The 23895-nt window shown below is 40.3% G+C and overlaps 1 protein-coding gene across 1 annotated transcript in view; it reads left to right on the plus strand.

Annotated features, from left to right (window-relative positions):
- LDLRAD3 (low density lipoprotein receptor class A domain containing 3) overlaps positions 1-23895 on the plus strand; it is a 64594-nt gene that overhangs the window by 14443 nt on the left and 26256 nt on the right. The window contains exons 2-3 of the mRNA XM_062495243.1: positions 1859-1984; positions 4407-4541. Coding sequence (XP_062351227.1) covers positions 1859-1984; positions 4407-4541 — 261 coding nt within the window. The remainder of the gene's footprint in view (positions 1-1858; positions 1985-4406; positions 4542-23895) is intronic.

The following is a 23895-nucleotide window of genomic DNA, read 5'->3' on the forward strand; positions in this document are numbered from 1 at the left end:
AGGCAAAAACACAGTTGCTTACCACTTTTCTTATTTCTTCTCCTTCTTGAAACTCTTGGAACTTCTTTCTTTAGTCCCCTCTGGAACTGTTCTGGCTCAAAATACATCTCTTAAATAAGTTGTCTGGAAGCACTTGGGAAACATTCACTGTATGGTTTCAGAAAGATGTTAGCTTTTATAGAAAGGAAAACAACAACAAAAGCACAACATGTGAAACATTGGGCACCTCTTCATATACATGTGCTATTATCACTCTCTTCCAGCAGCATCTTGTCTGGCTTGTTAGTGCATTAATACAGACTACTTGCTTTGATGACGCTGAATCTGTTGCTGAGGTTGTTTTGCTGCCTTTGTTTAAAGACTGGGAGTATGATGGTGCCTCACACCTTGTGGTTATTGAATTATTTAGCTGAGATCAGTCTGTCTCAGAACTCTAACACAGAAGCTGCTCTTTTAAGTTATGTGAAGAATTGCAGGGGCTCAAATGTCTCTGCTGATGGTTTTCTATTGCCAGACGTGAGAAGCACAGTGGCTACTTCAGGGTAATTTTTCATCTTTTTCTGCAAAATAATGGCTCACTTTCTTCTCCCCAAGTGGACCTTGGATACTCTTTAGAAAAAGTGGTAGTTAATTATATGAAATTTAGTGATATATCTTACTTTATACTTCATTATTCTAATTGAAAACTACTAATAAAAAGAAGAAAAACATGCAAGAGAGGAACTGCACGAGTTTGATTTTTGGATGACACTAAAGCAAGTGAGAATTACTGTGGGTGGTTTCAAGCAATTTATATGCACTCTGTTGAGCAATGGAAGAAGGTTTTGCTACAGCTGTACTTAGTAGTTAATCCTGGAAGAGAGGATTCCTTCCAAATTAATGCTGTTTATCCCTATTACATATACTTTTTTTTGTTTTGTTTGTACACTTATACACTTGTCCTGGTCTTGTAAAACTGAAGGTTGGTGTGTTGATGTGCCATAGGGCCACATCAAAAAACTTGCCTCTTGCTGTGATACCCAGTGTGTCATATTTTGAAACCTGTCGGTTGTAAGCGCATCTTAGATTTGGTAGATTTGGTGTAGAAGTTGGAAATATTTGCTTCAAAGGCCAGCAAGCTCTGGATCTGGCTTCTTTCCTGGTGTTATCCCATCAGTGGTGCTATCATATTGCATTATACACACCTTCCTGCAGTTACCAGCATACTCCTCCTGCAGAGACTGCCTTTGCTTTGGACTGGACTGTCTGAAGACTTCAGTGTCCTGTGGTGTGGGCCATTGAGTCATGAGATAATTTGAAAAAGCAAAAATGTAATATTTTGTCTTGTAAAATTATTTTATTTGTTGGGAGTTGTTTTGTTCTAGACTGGTCATAGCACAGGATTTAACTGGTGCTTGCCTTGAGCACCATGGTGGAACCATCTGCGTTACTACGGCTGAGAGCAGTGTTTTCTTGCTGAGAAGAGTTGCTGTGCAGTAAAGTAAAAAATGTGTAGTACTAGAGATTATAATGGCATTCTGTAATCATGTGTTAAACACATTTTGATGCTATTGTTAGTACTTAATGTTTTATGAATAGTTGTGCTGTGCAGTGGGTGATACAGTGGTCCTTTTGCACCCAGTTTTATATAAATCATGTTAAATAAAGGGAGCGTTATTTGAGTTTGCAGCCTGAAAAATATTTTTATGAGGGTCTCTTGTGTTTCTTAGTCTCACAAAGACACTGGTTGCTTGCAAGGCACCAAACATCAGTGCCAACAGCACTGCTTAGAGCACCCTTAACTGTACTGCTACAACAGGATCTCTAACCATTGTAAATTGTTTCCCTGACCTCTGCCCACCTGTGTCTCTTCCTGCAGCAAAAGCCAAATCCAAATGTGGTGCCACATTCTTCCCCTGCGCCAGTGGGATCCACTGCATCATTGGCCGCTTTCGGTGCAATGGCTTCGAGGACTGTCCCGACGGCAGCGATGAGGAGAACTGCAGTAAGTGGGAGCCTGCTTGCAAGTGAGGGCACTGCTGCTTATTTCAACTAATTGATGCTACTTAGAAAGGAAACATTTGGTAGCCTTCAGTTTCTGAGTCAAATATTCTGCCTGTCATTTACGACTCAGATGATCCTCGGCTTTTCACTTAATGAAAAGGAGTCTGCCGTTTTCGTTTTTTTTTTTTTTTTTTTTTTGAGGTCTATCTCAGTCTTACTTTGTATACAATGCCAATATGATACTTCAAGCCCCTGAAATGATTTTTAAGGTGCATGTTCTCTGTACTGAAATGCAATTCAAATTGGAGAAATACTAAATATAATTTGAATTGTTCCATTTTTATTTGCCTGTTTCTTGTCACTGAAGAATATGATGTATTTGGTCATCAGCACATCTGGGTTTCTCTGTTTATACATGTTCTCAAACAACAAAAAAAGGGCAAGTAATGGCATATTTAGTGAAACAGGTTTTTGGAAGGAGAGGCAGATTCTTGAAGCCAGACATGCCTGCCAATGCACAGCAGCAGGGAAGTACTGCTGAAGTACTGCTTGTTTTGGGCTAAACCCTCTGTGTGTTTCTGCACAGATCCATTTGTATCTGTAAGTCTAGCAGGGATATATCATAGCAGTAGTGAAAAGTTACGTTGGATCCAGCAGCTCTGTTGTTACTATTGAGAGCTGGTAAAAGCATGGGTCTCTAGCTGAAAACTTGCAGCAAAATACTTGTTCATTCTCCTGTCAGAGGCATGCTGAGGTTTTGTTTTCAATGACTTTTAAAGGTCAGGAGGAGGACAACAGACAGCAGCTTTCAAAGATAACAAAAGGGGCAATCTTTAGAGTGATCTATCACTGTCTGCTTCATGGAGGACCTACCTTTTCTTGGTGGTGGTTTGTGTGCTTTCCACCACAGCATGAACCTTTCTTAAGGTGGAATCTGTTGTCCCGGAGAGTTTGGTTTGGGCCCTGCGAAGATGGTCGGACTGTGGCAGGGAGTCAGCACTTCTGTGGAGAAAGGGAAGCCAGAGAAGCATTGAAGGCTGAGGAAATTACTCTGGATTACGCTTGAGCAAGTGGACTAAAAATAAGTTTTGTCAAAAGTGCTTCAAATATCCTTAAGGTGGTGGACTGACAAGCGGCAGGTCTCAATTGAAAGTGCACCAGCTTATTGAGTTCATTTAGGAATGACACAATTTCCCATGAGCTTGTAGTGTGTAGCTCCAGCTTACAGCTGATGATAACATACTAATGATCTCCCCATTTTTCTATGCCATTGAAGCACTTGGTGGTTTTTACCATGTCTACATTTTTAGTTACTGCTTACAAAGAGGAGCAACCATGTAGGTTCTAAGGTGACCTTGAAAATCAATGTGATATGCAAGTGTGCAGCAGTTTCAAATCAAAGGAGTTTTAGCATGTTGATGCTAAACAAGCTCTTGGGAAGCTGGAGAAATTGGGAGTGTTATTTGTCCTGCAGCTTATGTGCAGGGCAGACTACAAAGTTTTATTTATTTATTCATTTATTTATTTATTAAAAACTCTTTAAATGTAGTTCTTACTTTAAAGAATAAAAAACATAAGCCAGATAGTATTTGGAAACTGTAATCCCCTTTGTTATTGTGGCAGAGAAGTAGTTTGAAGTAGACAGGGCAGCTAAGCAGCCGTTTTAAGATTTTTCAGTTGGAAAGTTGCATTCTGTTTCAGTCACCCCATTAGCAAGGATTGTTTGGAGTTCAGAGAAGAGTGCCAAAAAGTATTAAAGGACAGAGATTTATTTATGAGTAGATACTAAAACCAGCTAAATTATGCATATCTCAGCTAAGAGGTGACTGTGTTAAAGGATATGGTTGAAGGATATATGATGTATATGAAGGGTGCAAACAAACATTGTTCCTTAAAAAGGAGTTGAAATTCAAACAGTGAGGGGCTGAGAGATTTCAACATTGCCATCGTATCAATTCAAAATAGTGAGGAGAATGGGGAAGAGAATCAGAGGTAAATAAACCACTGCCTGACAGTTCTCAGTCAGAATTGTCTTATAATATGAAACTTCAGCTAAACTGAGTCTTCTGTAATGGGAATCAACAGGCAGTGTTTATGGTAGGCAGTTCTACCCTCCATATGTCTTCAGTGTGAGCAAATGTGTGGAACAGTGATCATGATTGGGCTCTTAGGAAAATGAACAGAAGGCTTATCACAACTGTGGGTGGGCTAAATCTCTGCTAATTGTAATGAATCTTGCATAAATTAGAAGTTTCAGCTCTCCCTGGTTAAAGAGCCAGGGCTGGTTTGATTGCTAAGTTACTCCCACACACCCAGTGAACTGACCAGCTGTTGGATTGTGACCTGTGGTTGATGCTTATCAGCTATTTAACTGCCTGGGCGAGAAAATTCCTAATGAAAGGTATCACTTTCTCTTTTTGCAGCAGCAAATCCCCTGCTTTGCTCTACTGCCCGATTCCACTGTAAAAATGGTCTTTGCATTGATAAAAGCTTTGTGTGTGACAGTCAAAATAACTGCCAAGACAACAGCGATGAAGAAAGCTGCGACAGCCCTCAAGGTAGGCACAGTGGTTTTATTCTCTTCTGCAATATTATACCAACTCAAATTAACACAGAACAGGCTCAGCAGAAAATACTATTCTATTGGTTTGCTCTGTGTTGGCTAGCACTGCAGATAGTGAGAGTGAAATGTGTAGAGTGTGTACATGCATACATCTCATTCTCAGTGCTCAGAAGAATGGTATCTTTTTCAGGATAGTAAAATCACACTTTTGCAGGAAGTGTTTGTAGTCTGTGATCCACTGCTCACTGAAGTTGCTGGGAGTTTATTTAGTACTTCTGTGAGATGGATTGGACCTGGGGGAATTGATAGTAAAACCTGAGTTGGAAGTGAATATCTGTTTACCAGATGAGTAAATCTTGTGTATGCTTAAAGCTTTAGATCTTCATTGCTCAGTTACCTTCTGAAAGACATGTTGAACTGCAGGACAGGTCTACAGTGAAAGCATTTATTCCTACCCTTCTCCTGAAGACAGGGAAGAAAATTTTTATTTGAAAATTGTTGTGTATTGAGTCTTGGGAGAATCTCAAAACACAGTGACATTTTTATTCTTTTTATCCTATCATGGTAGTGCTTCTCAGTTTTGTTTTCTATAACTTACTACCACAGTATTTAATAAAACATGAAGTATATATGAATGAGTTGAGGTTAGCAAACAGTGTGTATTGGGCATCTGCTGCTGAACATTTTAATGTCTGAGTTACTACCAAGAAACCAGAGTAGGAAAAAATATGGGAAACTGTGGATATTTTCAGAGGAGACATGGCATGCTTCAGCCTATAGAAAGCAGAACAGACAAAGAGAGATAAAGCAGCATATGAAGGAAGATGTAATTAGTGAAACTGAAGGAGAATTACTTTACTGTCTACCTGCACTGATTAATTAATCCTTTGTGGAAAATAAAATAATCCTGAACTTAAGATGCTGATAAATATTCTTGACAACTCACAGAGGAACAGGAAAAACACACAACAGCAATGCCAACAAAACAGGGTTTATAGCAGTGGTGTGTGACCGTCTCTTCTGTGTCATACCTCTGCCTGACCTATGTATGAGCTCTTTCCTTGGATCCACATGTAAAGGTTGGAGGGGTCATCTTGGTAACTCTTCTGCATGCTGAGCTACATCACAGCCTGGGAACATAGCTGTGCTGGGATCAGAGCCTTGCAGAGGGTCTGGCCCGGACCTGCTCTCTGTTGGGAGCAGGACAAAAGGGCTGCTGAGGGCCTAGCACGTGCCCAGGGCAGGACTGTTCTTCACTACAGCTCTAGGGCAACCTAATCAGATTAATGTGGGTGGTAAGGTTTCTTTTGCTTTCTCCGTTTTTTTTTTTTTTTTTTTTTTTTCTTCTGAAGCTTAAAGCAGCAGTGCTGTTCTTCTAGGTTGGGATGACTGCTTCCTCTGCAGATTAACTGGCTGGATTGCCTCCAGGTTGTTTGTTGTCATGACAATCTGGTTTTGGAACTGACTGTCAGGCTCAAGAGAAGAAAAGAGCTGTATTTCATGAAGCCGTTACTTTTGTCTTCATATTTGGTCCTTCTGGAAATGTTAGATTAGTAGAAGGTTAAGCAAAGTAATTCTTTCTGATTATATGTGTGAAAGAAGCCCAAACAAGGAAGATGGAATTCTCTCCATTAGGACAAGAACAGCCATGGCTGTGGGCTTATTTTAAAAGAAAATGGTCCAAGTATGTGGTTGGGAATGAGGAGTTCCCAAAATGAAATAGCCTGTGTAATTGGCTTTTCCTGTTGACAGCTCAGAGCCTCCCTGAATTGCCATTTCACTATCTGTAAATGGATGATGTGAGGGTACCTGTCTTTCAAAGCTGGGAATGAAAGTGTGATGTGTTCAACTTCCCATCTGAATATAAATGAAACTTCCCTCTGGAGTTTGCAGCTATAGGTATGTCTGTCCTGGCTTGCAAACACACCAACTACTTTGTGTTGATTGGGAGTTAGATACTACTGTGGACAGTCTTTAATTTCTCACAATTCTATCTATGGCAGATCTAATTACTGTAATTACAATGTGTTCATGTTAGCACAGTACCCAAGAATCCTGGTCATTAACTAGAACTCAAGTGCTCTGGGTACTTAGGGACAGAGCAAGGCAGATCTGTATGGTGTTATAAAATGAAGATAGAGGGGTTTCTTCCCACTGGCTATATTATGTCAAATGTGGTAGCTTTAGTTCAGTGTAATTGAGTGTAATCTGACATATGAGATTGTCCTTGTGTGCTGTTTTTCTATCTGTAAATGTTTTGACTTAGAAGTAACTAAGCTTCTAGCCACTGCATGTAATAGTGTTGTTATCACCATTTAACAGATGGGAAAGAGAGGGCATAGATCAGCTAAAGGAAATGCTCTCAGGGTGCCATCCTGGTTGGTAGAAGTAGAGCTTCAGCTGTGCTTGTCTGTTTCAGGGGCATGTCATTAAACTTAATCAGTGTTTGCAAACTGTTTTGAGATACTATTATAACATGGGAAATAGAAGTGTGAATTATTAATTGATAATTTGTTCTCCTCCTGCTCTTGACAAGCTTTTTGAATTATCACTTCTTCCTGCTCTTCCATGAACTTCAAAGGCCTCCTTTATCCTGCTGTCATTACTGCAAAGCTCCAGTAGCATATCAGCTTGGTTTGTGTCAGATACTCCTCCATGCATAAGGACCCTTTCAGCAAAGAAGGGTCACTCTGCAGACTAGGAAAACAGGAATGTGACCTCCTACTGAAAAACATATCAACCCAGCTTTGACATGAAACACTTAAAAATGTGCCATCCTTGATGAATAACACCTTTGCTATCATGCTGCAAATTGAGATGAACCTGAAGATGCGCATTTATAAAGATAAATTTTAGTCACAAATAAGAGAAGATTCGTTTAAGAGGAGGGAGAGCTCCATGATTTAATTGTGAAAATGAGAGGAAGATCAAATTTCTCCTTACCACTTGTAACTGAGTGCTGTGTATCTTACAAAGGTTTGCATGTCATGAGGAAAGTGTCAGATCAAAAAGTGCCAATTTTGCAGCAAGTCAAATAATTCTTCTCTAATCCTTTATAGAAGTTATCTGTAGCTCATGTCACTGCCATGCTAAGCTTCAGAGAAGTTCTTTTAATCCCACCTCAGCTATACTTTGGTCATCTGTTTTCCACCAAAGAAGTAGCATGGCAAAATATTTCCCTTAATCTGGAATGTGATGTATTCATCAAAGTATGTGCTTGAGTCTTGGAATTGGATGAAGGATATAATTGCTTGGATTATCCACACCAGTCAAATATATGAATTACTTAAGAATTGTTCTTTCTAGGGTATTATTCCACATTTAACAACACCAGCAGCGAGTAGAAATTTCTGCTCCTGTTCTGTGTTTAATTGATCTAAATTCAGAGGAAAGTTTCTCTCTCCCACAAACTTTCCTCCTATGCCTCTATTTAGCTGACAGTGTTAATCTTAATCATTCATAGCATCTACTCTGGATGTACTCCTCAGGCCTGCCTGTTGCTGAGGGGATTTCCTGTTCTGTGACAGGCATCCACTCAATTGGAAAGTAATTACTCCTCAGTATCTTCCAACAACCATGTAAATTTGTTCAGGTCTAGGACTGTGTTTAATTTATTCTCTTAATTGGTTTGGGGGCTTTTTTTAATCTAAATGTGTCCTCACAGTGCTTCTTTTCCTCCATTTTGTACTTTTAGTTTAGAAGACTTCAACACTAACAAAAACATACTGGGTAGTTTAATTCAAACCTGTTTTTCTTTCATGGCGCTTCTTTTCTTTCAGTCTAAGTTGCTAAATACCTTTGCTAGCTTTAACCCTGTTGCCTAGGAAAGGGAGCTTTATTGCTGCTAGTCTGTATTCACTCTGTCTGCTGCTGTAAAGAGAGGCTCTTGACTTCAGTAATATTCCTGAAATTCTAGCTCTGCAGTTGTTGGTAAACAGTACCATTGTGGTCAAGGTATAAACCAAATGTTTTGTGAGTGTTCAGAAGTTAATTCTTGTCCTGTGTATTTGGTAATGCCCACTGCTGTCCATGTGGATATCTTCTTTTATTTTTTGTCTATCTTTTCATTGAATTTGTGTTAGGATTTTTATATACCCCAGTATTCTAAAACAGATTTGGAAGCATACACAATTTTAGAAGTCTCTATTCTTTTCTCTGGGGCATTTATAAATTGCTTATATAAAGTTGTCAGCATAGTAAAAAATAAAAATCAGACTCTGTGTTGAATAAGAGGAAAATAATTCAAATGTTGACTTCCTAAAATGAATTTTCACATGATAATATGAATTCTGTAATGATAATTTCTGTGGATTAAGTTGTAGGCAAAGATGGAAGTCAGCTGGCTGTAGAGGTAAGCACCAAGGCCATTGCTAATGTTTGCGTGATTGAGTTGCAATGCAAAGTGGGTTTTAGAACTGACAGCTAAGTGGAACAGGAACACTCTAAATTTCAGTGAAATACCATAAAACCTAATTTATGAAACACAAATAGCTCCCAGAACATCCCACTCCACATGGAGCTTGTAACCAGCCCTTTGCATGTGGTAAATTGAAATTCTGAAATTCCCAAATGCTATGGTATCACTTAGACATCCCAAGGCTTTGTAGTCTGATCCTGTCTGTATACAGGATTTTATTGAGTCTCTCTGACTCATTATTGTCTCAGTCTGTAAACTGAAGCTCAACTTGCAATTATTGTGCATAATCTTAGCCTGGATTCAGCCTGCAGCAGGAATTTAATACTCAGAGGCAGACTGAATAGAAGCAGAAACATAAGGAAGGATACAAATAAAATGTCACTGAATGTTTTATTAAATGAAGGCTTTGCCTGACCATATTTAGCTCTCTAATATCCTTCTTTTGTAATACTTGCTATACGGAAATGGTTTTATTAGCTGTGAATTTATTTCCTATGTTCCACCATTCCCTGAATCCACACTTCCTCTTCTTTCCCTTTTTTTTTCTTTTTTCTTTCTCTTCAAAAGATTATTTATTTGAGAAGGTTCTTGTCAAGAAAAAAATCTGCATGGGGACTAATAGATAAGGTGAGCTACACGAGGCAGGTGTTCATATAGCTGGTACTGATCTTTCAGGTGACTGACTGGTGAGTTCAGCTTTGTGTTAATTTAGACAGCACATGGAGTCTGTGGTCTGTGCTGCTTCCCAGGGCAGGCAATCATTTGTAAAATGGATTGTTGATCACCTGATAAGAACATCTGATAATAACCCTGGCATTACTGTAGACAGGACCAGACTCATTCAGACACATGGTATCTTCTGAGTGGAATGGAGAGAAGAACTCTTGCTTCACTGTGCATGGAGGCTTTAGAATTAAAGCAGTTTAAAATAGATGTGGGGATCTCAAGGAGAGATCCAGACAGCTGGTACAAGTGGATTTGAGTTGCTATGTCTCTCAGCTCCCTGAGCATGTGAGTATGACAAGGTTTTGTTGCAGAGCAGGCAAATGCAGCTGAGGAATAGTCTCCTTGTAGACCAGCATGTTGCTTCTACAGGCCTGTCATTTTGGCAGAAAAATAAGACATGCTGCCAAAGTGTTATGCTGCCCCTGTTTGGAGAGCAGATGTTCTATTAAGAGCAACTGTAATGTGGCAGTAGACAAACAATGACTTCAAGTCATAAACTTACTTTAAAAGGTGTTTCTAGATCTGGGAGGTGTCCAGACTCTTCACCCAATCTCCTGCTCAGCTCACCTTTGATGAGTTCAAGCTCAAAGCTACTAGCAGATGATGACTTGACTACGGTAAAAATCAGTTTTATGATCTAGGTCAAATCTTGGATGGGGTGTTGTGTCACTGGGAGTCACCATGCTTACCAACAGCTTTATCAGTGATAATAGGGAAGAAAAATAGGATCTGACAACAATTATCTTGACCTGAAAGCAATTCCTTGAAGATAGTAAGGGTGATAACTGCCATTCTGCCTCCAGCTTGTGTTAAGTATGTTCGGTAGACAGATGTACTTCAGAATGCCTTCCCTCAAGGCACAGCTTACTCCCATCATTAAAGTGCTGGTCTCACTGGAGCACGTCATTGGACTTTTGCTGTTATACCATGATTTTTAATTTTGATTGGTTGGGGTTTTTTTGCTGCTGGGACTGAAATTGCAGTTCTCAGGCTCCTTACAGAAACAGGAGGTGCCGGGATACTTTTCTTTCATCAAATGGCTGATGAGAAGAGCTGGGAACTGAGCCTGAAAAGGCATAGGGTCTTCTCACCTGTGCAGAGATGAAATGTGAGCTCTGAACGCTTGTGTCCAGATATTCTTACCTTCACTTTGTGGCATTTATGTCTAATTAAATGTTCCAGAAGGAGGTGATGACATGGATATCCAGTTTCATTGCCTGTGCTTCAAAACCTGAAACGTAGGTTATAAAATGTTACATTTGAGGAAGACAAGTGTGAAATAAAGGACATTCTTTTTCCCTATTGATCTTGAGGCTCATTAAATTATCTCTTGAGCTCTCATTAGTAAAACCAAATAAATTCCTGTCAAATACATTTTCCACAAGTTTACAACATCATGTTGGTGTTTGAAATACACTGTATGTATTGGCATGTCATGCAATGTCCTGGCTGCTGAATTGCATTAACTTTTGTTTTGTGTCTGTAGAGATGAATCCCTCTGGAAACAGCCCTGCCATGGCCCCCTGGAACCTCCTTTGAGATAAGAAAAACTACTTGCTTAGAATGACTCATGTTAGAAAAATGCAAGCTCTTCTTCTTGTCTTTTTAGAATATTATTGGTTAGGTTTGGTTCTTTATAATTGGTTGTCCCAAACAAAGAAAGATAATGTAGTTGGCCAAAATGTGTTAACCCTGTTTTCCATTGGTTTACTTGTGATCCCCCCAAACCCTATAAAAGTACATGTGTGATCCCCCATCTTTGGATTTGCAGCCTGACCCCATCACGGACGATAATAAAGCCTGTGGAAAAAGTCTGAGCTGCTCTCCTGGTCTTTTTATGCCGGCTGGAAACTCTAGGTTTCTCTGAGAAACCATGAAGCTGAGTGCCTGAAAGGCCAGCACTCACAAACCTTGGAACTTTCCCCTGCCCAACAACAACTGGGCAGGGGAGACAACAAAAACTTACATGTGTCAGTGCAATTTAATTGTTCAAAAGGCTCCTGTTACTGGGCTGTAGGTGCCAGACCCAAGTATTTTTACTGTCAATGGGGGGAATCCAAATAAAAGGCACAGATGTTAATATTTGACTTGCTGTGAAACAAAATCAGTTCCAGGTAAGGTGACCAAGTGCATTGTCTACAGTTACTGTAGAAAATTATTATAGCATTTGTATTTAAAACGAAACCTTCTGTTAGTGCAGTTTCAGTACAGTGACAGCCTGTTTTTTGTTGGAAAATTGGAGTTGTCATAAGCGAACACGTGTCATGGAAGAGCCCCAACAAAGGTTTCCTGGGTTAAGTACTGAAGAGACACTCTCACTAGCAGAGTGGGGAGTTAGCTTGGCTGTATCTTCTGTTTGACATTCTAACCCTCATTCATCAGACTGGCCTGCCCCAACATGTAATTCTACTTTCAAGCCCAGCTGGGTCTGCATGGCTCTCCCACCAGGTCTGGCCCCATCAACCCTGCACTTCTAGTTAAACCTTGCTGTTTAGCCTGATTATTAGCATTAATCTCAGGTAAGTAATAATACTTTAGCCTAAATCTAGTTTTGAGACCTGTGTGCATTAATCAGGTCAGCAAGAAGTGTGAGGTTAATTTGTGCTTCAGTGCCTTTGTTAATCTTGGTCTGGCATTGTCATGTCTGCAACCGCTGGTTAGAAATTATTTCCCAAGATGAACTATTGAGGAAGGTGGCTGCATTCAGCAGTTTGCACTGGGACTTGGGCAGAGAGCACGACTGTCCTTTTCTTTCTTTTTTGGAGTTGGACTGGCTTTCTGTGCAGCAATGGAATTGGCAAGAAGGCCAGTTTTGTTGCATATACTTGTGTGTGTCGGGAAAAACATAGCTACTTGGGTGTCAGACTTTTGGGTAGGGTTTTTTTTTTATTATTTTGGTTTGCTTTTTTCCTCCTGCAGCTGCCAACAGTAAAGTTGGAAGATGTGGCTCCTAAAATGTCAGGCTGTGACTCTGTCCCCAGCTGTAATTAATTTTGCATATTGTTAAAATCTGTATCTTTTTGCTACTTCAGTTATATTTGGGAATAATTTGTGGCATATAAGCTCTGTCAAAGCTTGTATGTCTGTTCTTATGCAAAGCTAAAGCCACAGGCAGAGCCAATGTGGCCAGGTGTAAAAGGATCTTCATTCAGATGCTGTAGCAGTTTAGTACATAGCCAATGATGTGATTGACCTAAGCAGTGTGTTTTCAGTGTAGACAGTCCTGTAGAGCAGGGTTACCAAGCTCTGATGAGAAGTTTCACTGACATTTTTTCAACCAGAATAAGTGCAGTGACTCCAGATCAGCCAGATGTCCCTTTAGCTAGAGTCTGTGCTGCTGAAATGCACTTGGTCCATAGGAAGGAGAGCAGGTAGAAATGCAGAATTGTTCCCGGAAATGTAGGTGATCCCAAGAGTGCAGGGCCACAACAGGCCTTGGCAGTTTGTGCCTATTACTTTGAGAAATTCTTGTTTAGGGTAATTCTTGTTTTTCTTGAAGTGGTTTCACTTCACTGTGCTAGCATAGCTGCAGTTTTATTCTGCCTTACAGAAAATATGATTTTATATCATCCTGTAGGACAAATAAAAAGGTATGGAGAACTTAATTGTGGGGGATACCAACTCACTGGGGTCGTATTAATGTGAAAGTGTATCTACCAGACCTTACGGATCTTCATGCCCCCTTCTTCCAAATGCTGGTCCCAGCCAAATCAATGGAAACATTAACTTTCTGCAGCTGAAGCTAAAGGCATTTGTTTCTTTATTGTAGATCACACTTAAGTTACTATGCCAGTGTGCTGTATTCACTGTGGAGCACAAATTGCTTGAGGGTGACTTTAAAACCTAAGCAAATTGTCAGCTGGGATTCCAGAGAAAGGTATTTCATACTGTCTGATCTAAAACTAGCAAATGAAACTTGATAAATAAGTGAATTATCATGAAAAAGGAAGTTTCTTGCCAGGCTTTAGATTAAGCTGGGATTCGTCCCTAGCCAAGCATTTCAGTATTTGTAAATGTGTGAAGGATGAGGCTGTTGAATTCTAGATTTTCCTTCTTTGCTGCTCTTGCATTAAATTTTGTGTCCCAGAGTCTGATCAGGCTTCCTAGCAAAGTTGGGAACTGCAGCGGATTTTCTTCTGCCTGCTGAAAATTGTGAAGTGATGAGAGACATCACACCAGTATTTAGTTTTCATGCTGTTACTTGAGCTTGCCAAAGTAACTCATGCTCCCATTTCACATTACCAGATTTTTGGTGCTGATTTGCTGTAAAGCATTGTGTTAAAAAATCCATATTTATGAGGGTGTTAAAACATAAAGTAATTATATGGTTTTCAATTACATAAACATCAACATGCAATGTGAATTAGAAGCTGAATAATTAATTTTCTGTTTATTTGTAATATGGAGTCTATGCAAACAGAAAAACCTGGAGAGCAAGCAGGGGGAGGAGTGTGGAGGGTATGGTGCCATAAAGTGCATTTAGCATCTGTGTTCAAGTTTAGTTCAGATGTCAAAACAGGTACAGGCTATTAAGCGAGGTCACAGCCTGGTGAGTGGGAAGCATTGGGTTTAGAAGTCCTGTTGATACATATGCCCTATGATTAAATGGTGTTTCTATTAACATGGTTGAAGGCAGGGACACTTGGGAGTGCCTGTTCACATGTCCTGAGCACAGAGGTGGCAGCAGCTGGAGCCGCTTCATGCTCACTGCTACTGGTGTGGTAAATAACCTTGGGCAGTTTGGGTTGTGTGTCTCATCTCTATTTTGCATGAGAAAAACACCAAGCTTTTAACTTTTGAAAGGTGTGTAAAAGATTATTAAATCATTTGAAGAAAATAAATGATTTATAATTTCTGAATATTGTCAACCACCTGCAGTGCACCAGTTAGGCACTGTGGGGTCTGGTCATTAGTGCTGAAGCACATCCTCTGAGGCTTCAAAGCAGAAGCTTTCAAAACTTCATTTATTTTAACAGCATTATTGCACTACAGTAAATGCAATGATTACTGAGTTCTTAAGTGGAAATAATTTTGAGGATCTGGTGTCTTTGTTAAGAGGTTAGGAAATGTGTTGCACTGCACTAAAACCTATGGGGATTAAAAACTGACTTGTTTGTTTGTTCAAGTGTTTCTTTGTAGATTGTCATTTCCCTCTGCCTCCTTCATGCTGAATAGTGAGCAAACACCAACCTTGATTTAGTGACGGCTGTCAGGAAAACACTTTTAGACTTTTTGAGATGGTTTTGCCATGGCAAACTGTGTTAATGATTCTCTACAGAAGACTAAAGACTGTGCTGCAGCACAAGTTCTAGACCTCACAAGTTTTCTGAACTAAAACTTGAACTGTTCTATCAGTCAACTTTGAAGATCATGGTGGCTGGACATTGGCTGGCTGGTTTGTGAGGCTGTGGTTTGGAGTTAGTTTGAGGGGAAACTGAATATTATGTGCAATTAAAATGGAAGCTCTGTAAGGTATCTTGTGCTGGTACTTGTAAGAAACCATACTTGTAGGAATATTTTACAGGAATATTGTATGGGGTCCTTACAGTAAGTGACCATCAAACTTATTTTTCTTTTTTCATACTCTAGAATTAGAATGCAGTAAGTATGTGACTTTAGGAATGCAATGCTGCAAGGGAGGTTGTCTCTTTGCTTAGAAACTGGTCAACTGTGTTCAACCATGAAAAGAGGAATGAGAAGGCCATATGTTCCATTGAAAACTGAACAAATTCCAGGTTGATTTTCTTTGTTGTTTTTACTTGCTATTAAAGCTGAATTTGTCTGACCAGATTAGAATAGGTATGTTGGGGATAGGACAGCAGGCTGGCTACAGCAGGAATGAGAGGATGGAAGCAGCTGTTGTGACAAAAGATGAGGCGGGGTGGCAGTGAGCAGAGCTTACTGCGCAAATAGCAGCTGCACATCACAGGTACAGGCTTAAGCCATGCTCCTACCTTTCTTCTTTTTTTTTTTTTTTTTTTTTTTTTTTTTTTTTTGATTGCTTTTTATGAAGGGGTCAATTGCTTTTATGAAGGGGTCAGGTCATGTCAATTGCTATTATGTGGGAGGCAGCTCATGTAATTAAGACTGAGGTGGTAGTAACCTGCTGTTCATATGCACACATGATCAGTTTGTTGATGAATTAACTGCCAAGGTTTACAATCCTGAGCCCAAATTCTCACTTTTTTCATTCAGTTTATAGCACAAATGTGATTGAATCACTGAGTGTTTGTAGAAGCCACTTGCTGGCCTCTCCCTTGTTTTCCAGACTACCTTTTGCGCCTCTTGATATGTAAATCCCAGTTGATGGTTAGTTGGCAGCCGAGTGAGATCAGGTTCTAGCCGTGGCTGATAATTGCAAGAAAATATTCAGGGAGTGCCTTCTTGGCCAAGGTGGATGTAATTCAAGACTCTGTATGAGAAGGAGGGCTGGCTGGAAGTGCCTGAGGAAATGTGCAGACGTGGTCCTGTGAGCCCACATTTTGGAGACAGATCCCAGCAGATTCCCCTGCAAGCTGTATGGCCTGTCTGAGTTGGAAACCAAACACATGGAAAAACACTGTACAATGAGTTAACCTTTGAATAATGGATTTCCCAGCAAGGTACTGGAATGCTTTTGATATGTGTCTTTCTTACCTGTACATCAGCAATATGGTCAGTCTTTCCAGAAAGCCTGGTGAAATGCAGAGTAGAGGAAACATACTGAACCTGTTTCTCCTGTTTCTGTGCGCTTTCATTCACTGTTTCATCCTCATCATATTCTCTACTTTCTTTAGTTGAAAAAACTGTTCAGGTGAATAAATAAGTCAAATTTGTACTGTTTCCCCCTTTCGTTTTCTTAATTGCCTTTTTTCCTGCAAGGCATCAAGGGCTTTTCCTTGCTTGTTTCTGTTTGTTTACTTTGGGGTTTTTTTTATCTTCGGATTTTGTATCTTTCTCTTTTGTCACGATTGTTTTTGGCTTTTCTGAATGTGTCAGACAAGGGGAACTCTGCACTAAGCCGTATCCAGACTTCACTCTATTACCTCTAGTTAAAACATCACAAAGTTTTGTTGCCCTATTCAGGTAAATCTCTCCTACACAATCATTGTTTTCCTGTTGTAATGTCACCTACAGGACATCATCTTAGGCTTAAAATATTAAACCCCCCCCACCAAGAAAACCCTCAAAACCCAGAGGCGGGAGGAATCGCATGTCTCCCCGAGAAGACTGGATATGTGTTCCTTTCTGTTCCATCTCTGGACCACATCTCTTCTCTCCAGTGTGATTGCCGGACAGTGTTCTCTACAAGAACATTGCTAGCTGGCAGTATTCGTAGGAGTCGTGTGTTTCTTTCAGCAGATTTAATGTAAGTTTAGTGGTGTCTGTAGTTCACAATCAGGTGAGAAAAGGAGTCAGTTTCTGCTCTGGATGTGCTATAGCTGTTGGAGCAGGAATTTCCTTTCTGCCTCTTTTACCATATTATCTGTACTGCTTATATTTTATGGCCATGATTTATAGCATATGTCACGAGTTGTTCTGATGTTCCTAGCAGTTCCCTGCCTGTGGTTTGCTAGGTGGGGGCAGTGTCCTGATGCTTTTGACATGAGGTGTGTTTGTTGGCTGCAGTACCTTCCCATTGGACGCCAGAACCAAGCCCTTGCAGTGGAAGGAGGTGGTGGGGGGAGTGTCTTGAAAGAAGTTACTGGGTTAAACATCTGTTAGAGGAGGAGTTCCACGAGAACTGTGTTAATAGTCCACTTCTGGAGTGTAAGCTGGGGGCAAGCCTTTGACCAACCCCAGCCATGTGCAGCACACAGCAACAAATGTGACTTTGCAGAAGTTGGGGTGCAGAGCAGGATCTGTTGCCTGCTCATACATTAAAAGGGAGGAGGGGGAGGAAGCCTTTGCAGCTGGGTTGAGTGCAGGTTGCTGCCAGCAGTTGTCTAGAAGCATTCCTCACTGCTGTGACTTCTGTGAGCCTTGCTTCAGAGAAAAATCTCCCCTGGCTTTTTTCAGCCACGAGTCTTTGTCATGCATAACAGGGTGGAGTTCTCTGCTGTGCTCTTTCCCAAGTGTTTCAGCTGTGAGAGATGGAGGAGGGAAAAAAACTGATCATACTTCTTCAATTTGTTCCTTTCAGGGGGCTACAGGACTGCCTCTCCAAAACCATTACTTTACTCTTATGGTAGTTGTCTGTGGAATTGCAATCACATCATTTTCTGTCTCTTCTCCTGATAGGACAGGCTTAACTTTTCCCTTTTCCCTTTTCCCTTTTCCCTTTTTCCCTTCTACTATGCAGTGAGAAAATGAAATAAATTAAAAGGGTGCTGTGCACCTCTGCCCTTTTCACATTGATAAAAGAATGCGTCTCTTTTATGTGTGCTATGGCTCTGTCCCAACAAGAAAGCCAAAAATTATGAAGTGGATTTTTTTCCAAAACATATGTTTAGATGCACAAGTAAGCTCAACTTCTAGTAGGTTCTGTACTCTTAGGCAAATTTGAAAAAAATCACCCTTTTATATAATGTCAGCGTGGGTTTTCTTTAAAGGAGGTAAATAATGAAGCACCAAAGGTAACTTAATACAAGCAAGGCTTCTCCCTGCTTGAAAGCATGCTGACTGGAGCACATACCACCAAGTCTTTATTTCCACTTATTTCCTTGTTAGGCACTTCAAAAAGGATCACCATATCTTGTCAATTCAGTTTGCCCTGTCCTGTACCACTCTGATATGCTTTGTTCAGTCTAAGTTTCAAGACCTGAGGCTGTGAGCATTTAATTACTCTTTCTGGGGGATTATAACTGCAGCTCTCAAAGTTTTTCCTGTTCTAACTTCACCTCTGCTCTAAAGCCAAGGAAATTCAAGTGTTACGTAGCCTATGTGGTTTCAGGCCCTCTACAAGCCCACAGTGTAGCATGACTCTTTTCCTTTGTCTTTTGCCTTCAGAGCAAACTCTCTAGATGTTTTGGTTTCCTGAACAGGGTAGTGAATTTATCTCAGTTGTTTTGGGTGAAAACTGATGCTGAGTTAAGTGAGGTTTGCCCTACACTAGGCTGCTTCCACTCTTTCAGTGAACGGTACATTAAATGTCCTTCCTGCTTTTAATGAACACTCCATCCCAGCTGCATTTTTTTTTTATTAAGGTCTTGTGGACCAGTTCTTGCTGAGTCTTGCTAAATAAATCTTGAAGGAAGTTTCTCATTATCCAGAGGTAGGATCATGTAGCACTGAGCTTGTCTTTTAGCTTGTTACTTTTCTAGTGGTTAGATCAGCTGCATTTAGGCCAATTTGGTCATTAGGAAGTTACTCAGTTTCTGCTGTGTGGCCTCATCTTCAAACATCAGCCTTTCTGTTGACATTTTGTGCGTGGTTCAACCTGGCCTGATATCATTTTGTCCTCTGCATTCTATCTATTACAAGGTTTTTTTCCCCTGCAAGTCTCATGTGTTTGCATAGGTGTTTCATTGCAGAGGAGTACAGGAGGAACACAGATGTTATGACTTCATTTTTTTATTATTTATTATACTGTTTGGGCTTTTTTGATCTCTGGTACTCAAAACAATGATCAAACAAGGATTCTCTTTCATTTTTCTTGGCACTAGTTTCTCTCTCCATGGATGGAAGTGATGAAGGTTGATTTTCAGAGTCAGTGACTGGTAAATCACATTAATCCATCCTCAGTCTAGCTGAATTTATTACCCATTTATGTTTTTGATGGATCTCAATTTCTGAATCTTACTTTTGCCCTACATAGCTTATTTAGTGTTCTGGACTGAAAGTGTTTCTTGTGTGCCTGGGGGTAAATGTTTGGGTGTTTTCTCCTCCTTATTTAGCTTATTCCTTGGGCAAGATCCCATTCCAGGCCCTTGTCCCTTGCCTGGCCCAGGGAATGGGGAATGGCCCAGGGCTCATTGCAGGAGGAAGGGAGCTCTGCCTGGTGTCCAGCTGCTCTGGGTAAAGGTAGCTCTGCTGCAGCCTCAGGAAGTGCTAAACTGTATCTGTTTTCTTAGGCACTTTCAAGCTGCATGAAAATTATTTCAAGTGGCAGAAAAGCATTTGTACTAGCCAAGTATTGCATGAAATGTCCAGAAAGCAGATCTGGTTAGGAGACCTTCCATGGCAGGGTAGAAGGAGAAGAGGAAGAAAATAATAGAAACTGTCAGAGGGAATTTAGTGAGGTAGAAAGAGAGAGCTCTTTGGCCGTAATAGTGAAGTCTGTGAGTCCTACTTTTCCTTTCTTCCACCCCACCAGTCTCTCTTAAAACTTCCAGTTGTTGCTGCTGCTTGTTAAAAGGTGTTTTTCTTCTGTCATTCCTTGTTCCATCTCATATTCATTCGCTGGCAGTGCTATGCCAGGAGTGGTTATTGCTTGTCATGGTTATTCTGTGGGCACTCTCTTCTCTCTCTAACTGGGGAAAATTCTGTGGTGTCTGCCACACCAACTTTTTTGGCATTTTGTGGTGAATCTGAAAGGGATGCTGACTGTTGCACAATGTCTCATAGTGACATGAGAAGCTTTAGGTTTTTCTGCTCAACCTTGTGGTTGTGGCAGTTTAGTGTTACCCCTGGACAGTTTTCCACTTCTGGTGGTAAATGGTGCATGGTATGGCTGCTGTTTGGCTGATGTGGTTTTCGTTCTGTTGGTGGAGAAGTGGTAGTGGGAAAGGTGCAAAAGTAGATGTTAAGTGGGGGACAAGATCCTTTACTACTATGCTGTCTAAGAAAGAAGAGGGAGAAGTCTGTTCTCTGGCAGTAAAATGTGAGTGGGAGCATTTTCAGAAGAGATTATCAACCCTCTTTTCCCTCTTGATTTAGTGCTGCACCTTAGCCATCTGTTCTGTCAGCTCTGGAGAAAGCTGCTTTCTCTTGTTTCACTTGCTTAACCAAGGTTGTGAAGGTTCATTCCTTGCAAGGACAAAACTCCTGTCTGTTGTAATTTAAAAGCATTTACTATTATGAATTATGATGCCACCTGTGTTCTGCCCAAGTGGGCTTTAAATGAAGCACAGGTTTGGTTCATCGAGGTACAGCTGTAACTGCAACAGGAGTCCTTAGTGTTGGTGTAGTTCTCATTCCTACAGGAGACAGGGAATTTCCCACTCTACATCATACATCTACATCAGACTCATCATCATTTCTTACAACTTACCACTGCATGCTTAAAATGCTTCCAAATGGACCTCCAAAGCTCAGGCTTTTCAGTCTGTCTTCTGTTAGGTACATCCTGCTGTCAGTTTTCCCTTGCAAACTACCAGTAGCTAAATTCATTACAAGAGCTTGCTCAGAAAAGACATGGTCAGAGAAGTCCAGAAATGGGAGTCCTGAGAGCTCGCAGAAAAGAACTGCTTTGCTCCTTGTGAACACTTTGTGCTATGGTAGTGGCAGTTCTGGGTTTGTTTGGTTTTTTGCTTTCCAGAGGAATTGCATTGAGAGTGATGTGGCACGTGCTAAAGGACGTTGGACTCTGGCCTTGTGGAAAATGCCAATAAACTGCAAATCAGTTATTGACACTTCAAATGCAGGACTATATTTCAGGATCTTGTGCTTTCACCTGAGACAAAGCCTTGAATATTATGAATCTTTTGGCATGGTGGTATGGCAGTGTTCCTAATAAAAGTGAGCATTTAACTTGCTGAATTTCTATTTCTACTGTTGGCAGTAGCTTTTTGATTCCCTTTCTTCCTGTCTTGCACTGTCACAGGCATCTTGGGAAACTCAATTACCCTAATCCTGTGTTTGACTCATGAGACCCAATGAGCTTATAGCTTGAAAATAAATTGCTGTAGCAATTGCATTCATAAATATCATGAAAAGCCTCCTTAAAGCGGTGTTTGATTACTTGAGACAAAGCTTTCAAAACATTAAAACAGTTTAAAATAATCACTTGGCTAAAGCAATAACATTCTGTGGATGCATTTCATTTTTCACAGCCCTCTATTTGTTTCCTTTTTCAGAAAATGGACAAGAATCCTGTATTAAAAAGTGATTAAATCTGCAATCCAAGCAAGACACAGAAAATTCAAAATTTAATGCTAATGCAATTTTTTCATTTTGCAGATGATTGTTGCCCACTCACATGCACACAAGTATGCACATCATTGATGCTGACAAAGAGCTGACTGTTAACTTTGAGGTTCTTGGTTTCCAGGAGTTTATTTCACAATCTTATTATGTAAATGTGGTTTTGTTAACTGGTGTGGTTGCCAGGAGAATTAGTGTCTGTCTCTATAGCTGCATGAGATGCATCTGCAAAAGCTGGGTAGGACTATCTGTACTGTTGAAAAAAGAGTCATGTTGCTTTGATTTATAACTAATCTTTAAAAGTTTAAAGCATCCTGACAATATAAACCACACAAATCTAACAGTGTGATGGCAGTTTGCCAGATGAGACAGCGTCCTGTATGGCATTCTATGCATCCCACTAAGGCTTGGGTTACTGCTGCACAATTGCTGGCTTTCTCTAAGAAACTGGGTGTGTTGTGAGGCTGTGTGAAAATACATAGAACAAAAACTTCTGGCTATTTGGTTAAAAGAAAAATAAATTAGTGTTGGATCCTTAATTTTTTCTAGTATTATACAGGAAGTGTTGGTTGGGGAAGTGATGTTTGACAAAGCCTTATTCCTGTTACATCTGGAGACCTGATGTATTTGTTCTTGATTGTATGTCTGATCCAATGTGAGGGGAATGAGAATATCCCATGAAACATCCTACTGCTTGGAACTTTCCTGGCTGGAGGGCAGCTCTGGTAGTTCCCATGTCAAGTAGTTCACCTACCAAAAAAGTAGAGTTAGAGGGCTCATTAGAGTCTAGTTGTGGGTGGTAGTCATGTACAGGCAGGAGCTGGTAGGGTGATGTGCTTGGGAGGATTTATTTACACTGGGAGAAGTGTTCTTCTGTGATGCTACAATGTGTGGTACATGGTGCCAAAATTACTTTTTGTGAGTGCTGTCAAATGCTATTGGAAATAGCATTCACAAATTATCCCATCCTTCTGTGAAAACAAATTCCTTCTAGCGTTTCACAGTGGGGACAGGGATTTGATTGGCAAATGGTTCAAGATTATACTTCAAGGCATATCAGTTAACATGTCTTTAACCTTCAAGGTTGTCAGTCTGTGAATTCTGACTTCGAAGCTTGCAATGGGTGAAGTTGAGATTGCTGTTCAGGATGAATTTCACCTGTTAAATAGAGAGTTATATGTTTGGCAAAGAACTTTACTCCATGGGTCTGTGTAATGCTGAGAACATGGAGAATGCAGCTTCTTACCACTATTAGACTTGTAGGTTGATTGTTGTACAATATTTCATAAATTATATGTGTAGCTAGAGGTGAGGGTCAGTTTTTTAAAATATGGAATCTGATCACTTCTATGTGGTCTTTAGAGTGAAAAGTAGTAACTTGATAATTACTCAATATAACCTCTGGAATGTCTTTATAGCAGAGTCTGGTTTGAACGTGACTCTTCATCCTCACACTAGCAAGGTAAATCAGTTACATTTTTTGCTGCCCTGGCATCTGCAACCAGATAAGGATGAAGATAAGGCTTCATTCTGAAGCAGTGAACCATCACAGGTTTGTCACACCCCAAATGCAGTCTCGCTGTCAGGGAAGACTTGTGAGCTGCAGTGTGAATGTTTAGTGGTAAAACCTGTCACCCTCTGCACTGGGCATGGTCTTGGCTTCCAGAGAGCAGCAGATCCAGAGCATCTCTGCTACCAGGTCATTTTCCATGATCTGGTTCATGCATATTCATCTTATCACTGTGGACTTTAACAGTCAAAGCTTTTGTTTTGCTCCTTGTCCAATAGAGAGATTGATTTGAAAGCTGAAATAATGTTGGAGTTCTTCCCATATTTTGCCCCAGATATTTTGCTATGGATATTCCTGTTCCATCACATTTTTATGACTTGAAAATAGGCCACTTCAGACACTTTCCTGTGTAAAAATTGAGCTAGACCTTTCTCAAGATGAACCTTTAAAATTAGAAACTTCACACTTGAATGTCAGAGTTGTGTATAATTTCCTGTGTTGATAACTACATAGCCTCTGTCATGGATGAGTGAAATGTCTTGAGCTGTTGCTAAGTAAGTTTGTGCCTGTTTCAAGAGATCCTATGCTTCTGTGGCACAGATAAAGAAGTCAGCTCTAGGTTGTTGTTGCTGAGCTTTTCTGGTGTGTTACAGTCACTCTACAAGGATTATCAGCCTTTCATATAATTGTGCC

Source organism: Cinclus cinclus, chromosome 6 (assembly GCF_963662255.1).
Source record: "Cinclus cinclus chromosome 6, bCinCin1.1, whole genome shotgun sequence".
In the NCBI taxonomy this organism is placed as follows: domain Eukaryota; kingdom Metazoa; phylum Chordata; class Aves; order Passeriformes; family Cinclidae; genus Cinclus; species Cinclus cinclus.